General features: G+C 22.5%; 1 protein-coding gene across 1 annotated transcript in view; it reads left to right on the top strand.

The window, feature by feature from the left end:
• Positions 1 to 6,860, top strand: part of LOC102680760 (atlastin) — an 18,989-nt gene extending 12,129 nt beyond the window's left edge. Inside the window, exons 3-8 of the mRNA XM_006617229.2 lie at positions 1,062 to 1,321; positions 1,645 to 2,424; positions 3,343 to 3,564; positions 3,637 to 3,851; positions 3,931 to 3,997; positions 6,023 to 6,860. Coding sequence (XP_006617292.1) covers positions 1,062 to 1,321; positions 1,645 to 2,424; positions 3,343 to 3,564; positions 3,637 to 3,851; positions 3,931 to 3,997; positions 6,023 to 6,154 — 1,676 coding nt within the window. The 3' untranslated portion in view covers positions 6,155 to 6,860. The remainder of the gene's footprint in view (positions 1 to 1,061; positions 1,322 to 1,644; positions 2,425 to 3,342; positions 3,565 to 3,636; positions 3,852 to 3,930; positions 3,998 to 6,022) is intronic.
• Positions 6,861 to 7,138: the final 278 nt, after the last annotated feature.

Raw genomic sequence — 7,138 nt, 5'->3', positions numbered from 1 at the left:
TATATATATAATTTTAACTTCGAAAAAATTGATTGAATTCATTTTTTCAACATTTTTTTTTACATCAATTTTCATCAAATCAAAAGTTTTAAAATTCATTTGTAGCACTTTCGATAAACAATTTTTTAATATGTATCCTGTACATAATTATTTGATCATGATTATTAATGATTTTATTATTATTAACGAATTATTTTTATTATTTGTATTTATTATTATCTTCTTAAATTTTTAAAATAAGTTCTTCGCGCATAAATTTCGTATCTACAAGTTGAATCGAATTACATGGTCAGCATGTTATTCGCATGCAATGATAGTTAAAGCTATTTGTTTTCTCGTTTCTCACGTTCATGTGCCTGAATGATGTCAGTTAAGTCAAGGCCTGCAAACGTCACGCTTCCATTCTTATTATCGTTTGCAGGTAAAATAAACATTTTTGATCATTCATAATTTATAAATTATTTTTTAATTTTATTCTCGTTTCTTCATTATATCTTTTAAAGATCTCGATAAATAATTTTTTCAGAAAGATAAAATACTGACAAATATTTATAAATTATTTTTTAAAATTAATTCGAGAAAAATTTTATCAAAAATTATAAAAAAAAAAATTTAGATCAGCTGAAATCTATAGTACGAATAATACGATAATAATTAGATATCTAACTTATATTTTTTCATTTGATACTTTTATAGTAATAAATTTATTAATTTTTTGACAATTTATAATTAAAAAAATATATTTTTTCAAATATTTAATAATAAATTAATATATAATATATTAATATATAGAATTATATATAATATAAAAATAATAATATATAATAATATATTTTCTTTTTATACGCGATAAAATACGTATATGGTATATCAAAATAAATAAAATAATAAAATTAAAATATCAAATTATGTATATAGAAAAATATTTCTAAATTAAATTTAAAATTATTTTATTTTATTCCATCAAATAATTATGTTAGCAATGTTTAACAGTAATTGTTATTTGTTATTTTAAAAATGATAATGCAATGAATATTTTTTCAATTGTGGATCTTCATTAGATCAATCGGGTTGGCAAGAAAGAATAGAACGTCTCTCGATGAATAGTCAGGATAATAATACCTCGGACTTAGGACACCCTGTACAAATCGTGCTTGCTCATCCAGATCACAGTTTTGAATTAAACGAAGAAGCTTTATCAAAAATTCTCCTTGAAGATGATATTAAAGATAGGAGTGTAGTTGTTGTGTCGGTAGCGGGTGCTTTCAGAAAAGGCAAAAGCTTCCTGCTTGACTTTTTCTTGCGATATATGAACAGTAAGGTATGTTATTACACATAAAAATTTAGTAACAAAGTATCAGTTACGTCTTTAAGAAAAATCAAATTGATCAACTTCATATTCTAAAAATTTTTTAATTTTATTTTTTAAATTGAAATGTATAACAGTAATATTATAATAATTTTTCAGAAAAATTACTATAATAAATGAAATTGTTCAATTTGATTTCTGCATGGTTTGTTATATATTTAGTAATTTAATAGAATATTTTTATATATAAATTAAATTAAAATTATCTTTATTTTTTTCACGCTCACGGAACATTGATTGTATAACAATATTGATTGTTAACATGGATGATATAGTATAATAACAACAATCAAACGGACTCTTGGTTGGGTAAAGAAGATGAACCATTACGTGGATTTTCGTGGAAAGGAGGATCTGAAAGAGACACGACAGGCATATTAATGTGGTCAAAAGTTTTCCGTGGTACTTTACCAGATGGTGAAAATGTTGCTGTGATTTTAATGGATACACAAGGTGCTTTTGATAGTCAATCCACTGTGAAGGATTGTGCGACTGTGTTTGCTCTAAGTACAATGTTGTCATCTTTACAAATTTATAATCTATCACAAAATATCCAAGAGGATGATCTTCAGCACTTGCAACTTTTTACGGAATATGGTAGGCTGGCGTTACAAAACTCTGGACGCAAACCATTCCAAAAGTTACAGTTCTTAGTAAGAGATTGGAGTTATCCTTACGAAGCGAATTACGGTGCAGAAGGTGGAAAAGAGATATTGAATAGAAGATTAGAAATTTCTGATAAACAACATCCAGAATTGCAAAGTCTAAGAAAGCACATTAAATCATGTTTCTCGGATATATCTTGTTTTCTCATGCCACATCCAGGTTTAAATATTGCCACTAATCCTCATTTCGATGGTAGATTAGCAGAAATTCAATCAGAATTTAAGGAACAACTCAAGATATTAATACCGATGTTGTTAGCTCCAGAAAATTTAGTTACAAAGAAAATTGATGGACAAATTGTAAAAGCGAGGGATTTGTTGGAATATTTCAAAAGTTATATGAAAATTTACAAAGGAAACGAGCTTCCTGAACCAAAAAGTATGTTAGTGGTAAGTTTTCATGCAATATTTGCATGCATTATTTATAAATTTTTACATATAATATGCTAGATCAATCTATGATAAATGATTCATTTATATATTTTGAAGTAAGTCTTATATCAATATTTCTTTTACTAGAAAGGTTATTTTTTTATTCTGTGATCACATCTTTTAATAAATATGAAACAATATACATATATATTTTAAAAATTCAAAACATTTCAAATATCACTATTTCTTAGACAATCCTTTTATCTTTGATAAAATTCATGAATTGCGTTAAATGAACTATTGAAATGACAAATTATAATATACAAATATACAAAATTATTTTATACTATGTATTAAACAAAACTTCATGTATATTGATTTTTCATTGCTTTTATGATAAATTTTAAGCTATATTATAAATTTTATATGCATATAAGGAATTCATTTCAGATATAATAATTTTGTATATTTTACATATTTATTATATATAGTAACCAACTGTATATCACTAATAATGAGCTGACTATCAAATATTCATTAAATATTTTAATTTTTATTTTACAATACTGTTTCTATATACTATTTCTGATAGATTAGAAAAAAGTTAAATCAAATTCAATAATAATTATTAATATTAAATTCTAAGATATCTACCAGGTACCGTTCCTAATAATCTTTTCACTAAAAAATATTCTTGCACAAGTAGTATAATACACAAGTATCATTTTCAACCATTTGCTATTTTTATTTTTTAAACAAACATTCGATATAACTATATAACATCTAGTCGATCAATGTAATTCTTCTAAAGATATTTATGTATCTTTATTTATATTCAGTCCAAGCTCTTTTATAAAGTATTAACTCGATATCAACAATTTAAAAATTTTGACATTAACATATAATATATAATATAATTCTATAATTTATTTTTAGGCAACAGCAGAAGCAAATAATTTAGCTGCAGTTACAGAAGCTAGAGAATTTTATATGCGATTAATGGAAGATATTTGTGGAACAAAAAAACCATATTTAACAACACAACGTTTAGAGGATGAACATGCACGTTGTAGGGATAAAGCTATATACAAATTTCAGAATAAAAGAAAAATGGGAGGAGAATCATTTAGTCAAACTTATACAAAAAAATTATGCCAGGTGAGAGATTGTTGGAATTGTATTTATTTATATTTACTATATTATTATAACCATTAATTACTTTTATAACAGGATATGGATAAAGCTTTTGTTCACTTTAAAGCACAAAATGAAAGTAAAAATGTTTTTAAATCAACGCGAACTGCAGGAGTATATTGCGCAATTGTTGCCATTATGTACTTCTTATCCTCTATATTTGGTTTTACTGGATTATATCTATTAGCAAATATTTGTAACTTCATCATGTGCATCTGTATATTAACCTTAATGTTATTGGCATACATTAGGTATATATAGAGATATTTTAAAGAGATATTTAATAATTCTTTCCAATTATACAATTATAATTATTTTTTATTAATTTAGATACAGTGGTAATTATGACACAATTGGAATAGCAATAGATGAAGTGGCTAATGTTTTATGGAATAATGTAAGTAGTGTACATTTAATTATTTATATATCAACCTATGTATTTAAATTCCTTCAGTAAGCTTTCTATTTAATATAAGTAACAGCTATCCGTAAAATCTTTTTAGCTATAAAATTAATAAACATTACTTAATTTATTTATTAATAAAGCTAATTCCATGCATTAAAATGATGAGAAGTAATTTATATATTTGTAATTAGATAATTTCATTTAGTACCTAATTTTTTGATTTAATGTACATATTGATCGTTCATATTATACAAATAGAAATTTATGTAAAGCTTTATTTACATTTTTATTATTTAAAATATGTATGAAAAGTTGTGTTTACTTCAACAGAACAAAAATATCACTTAAAATATTATGCACTAAAAAATTCCTTTTGTAGTCCAAAGATTAACTAGGTGATGTAAATAATTGCTCCTCATCATTTCACCATATTTCCTGATTCATACCTTCCACATATGATTTCTACAGGTTCGAGATATGGGGGTACTATTCACTGTACTTACACTTGCTGTGGCTGCTGCTTCATCATGGTTTATAATTTTATATGATTTTATTTTTCCAGCACCTCCTTTACCTTTTTTTCCCTCTATTCGTTTTAGTTTTGAAGATATACCTAATTTTTGGGAATATTTATATTTTATCACAAATATTATTTTTTGTGCTATTTCTAAATGTTGTCACAGTTGCTTTTACTTTTTACATCATTATTTTAACATTTTTTCAAAATATTTTGATTACCTAACAAATATCACTTTTGATAACATTTTTAATTTGTATGATTCTTTTTTAAACTATTATTCTTCTCTTTTTATAGGATATTTATATTCTTTAATAAAAATTACTTTAGATAATATTTTCAAATTATATAATTCTTATTTAAATTATTATGCTATTTTTTCAGAATATTTACAATATATTATAAATATTATTTTTAACAATATTTCTAAATTATATAGTTTTTGTTTAGATTACTACTTTACCCTTTTTTTAGAATATTTTCATTATCTAACAAATATTGTCTTTGATAATACTTATAAATTAGATAAATATTATTTAACTAATTATTTTTCTTTTTTTTTTGAATATTTTCAATACTTAATAAATATTTTTTTTGATAATATTTTTAAATTATATAATTTTTGTTTACATTACTATTTTTCTCTTTTTTCAGAATATTTAAATTATTTAATAGACATTATAATTGACAATATATCTAAATTATACAATTCTTATTTAAATTATTACTCTTCTTAGTATATTTTCACTGTTTAATAAATAACTATTTTTCTTTTTTTTTATATTTACAATATCTAAAAAACATTATATTTAACACTTCTAAATTATCTTAATTTTCCTATTTTTTTACAATATTTATAGTAGCTTATAAACATAATTTTTAATAATATTTTTAAATTATATAATTCCACTTTAAACTATTATTCCCTCCTTTTTTCAGAATATTTACATTACCTAACAAACTCTATTTATAAATAATAAAACAATTTAAATTATATAATTATGATAAATCATTTTAATTGTAGTTAAACTATTTTGAATATATTTGCATATGATTTCTTATATATGTATTTATCCATTACTTTTACATTAATATTACATTTTTTACTTATATAAATATTGCCTTTAATATTATTTTACTATTTTTTTTCCTCCTTAATGTAAGCTGAATACTAACAGGAGCAAATGTACAAAAGGTATGGGGTTTGTTTATAATTAACATAAAAGTAAAAATAATTTTCATTTCATATATTTAAAAAAAAAGAGATAGCTGTTCTTTAAAATTTCTATAAAAATTATACCATTATACTTAAAACTAAATATTAATCTTTTTTTGAAAATATACGATTTTATAATTATAAGTTAAAATGTGTGAATTTTATGAATATGTGTAATATTTTTATATCAAATTTAAATTAATTTAAATTACGTACATAATATATTTAATTATAAATTATAAATTTTTATTAATTAATTATAAATTTTTTTATATCTGTTCAGTTAATTAAGCCAGTCTATCAACAAGTTGTGGAGAAGTCAGTGTCCGTAGCAGTGGCTCAAGCTGCTGAAATGGCTACAAATACAACAATGAATGCCACTGTCACTGCCAATGGCAAGCCTAAACTAACATGATGTTCATTCCCTTTGTGTCCCAATTTCTTAAGTGCATTAGAAATATACATCAATGTATTAAAACCAGTAAGTGACATAACAAAATTTAATTGTTTTTACCATGTAATATGAGGCCATAAATAGCTATTTTTTTGTTAAGTCACAAGGAGGGACTGTGCGTTGAACATATTTATTTAAAATGACTGTGAATGTATATACAATATATTTTGATTATAATTCCCTCTAGATTGTTGAAAAACATCACTATTGTCTATGATTGATATTACATTGTTAAAAAAATAAAATTCCACAATTACTGGTAAAAAATATTGTTTGGATAGAAGCTATTGTTTTGGGGTTGTTAATGTTTATGATCAATTTTAATTTTTTTTTATATTACAATATATAAATATATATACATATGTATACCATAAAGAAACAAAGTGTAAACAAATTTTTAAAAACAGTATACTTCTACATTTTTTGATAACATTGATTTCACATTTAGCTCTTTAGTTAGGAAAATATATTAAGCACATTTTAAGATAACAAAAAAAAATATTAAAATATTTTTGAAAAGGAATTTTAATAGTACACACTTTGTATATTTATGCATTATTCTATGTATATGAACTAACATACTTAAATTATATCCGTGCCAGATTTATTCAACATCAGTTACTATTGTATTGATTAATTTTTTTAATAAACTGAAGTGTAAATACTATTTAGTGTTCATTACACTTTATAAATTTTAAATAAAATTCATAATATTTAATTATAATAATATATTAAATGTATACATATGCCATAGTTGATATTTTTAATAGATTAAACAATTCAACTTTAATATTTTGCGGAACATTAAATTATACATTAAACAAATTTTTAAAGAATTGTAAATATAACTAGAGTGCTAATTTCTTTCTTAAATTAGAAACTATTCGTAAGATTTATTTCTATAATAATTTAATGCATGTTCTAATATATATATATATATATATA

The sequence above is a fragment of the Apis dorsata genome, unplaced genomic scaffold (genome assembly GCF_000469605.1).
Source record: "Apis dorsata unplaced genomic scaffold, Apis dorsata 1.3 scaffold_295, whole genome shotgun sequence".
In the NCBI taxonomy this organism is placed as follows: domain Eukaryota; kingdom Metazoa; phylum Arthropoda; class Insecta; order Hymenoptera; family Apidae; genus Apis; species Apis dorsata.
This window is presented reverse-complemented; position numbering and strand designations above follow the sequence as displayed.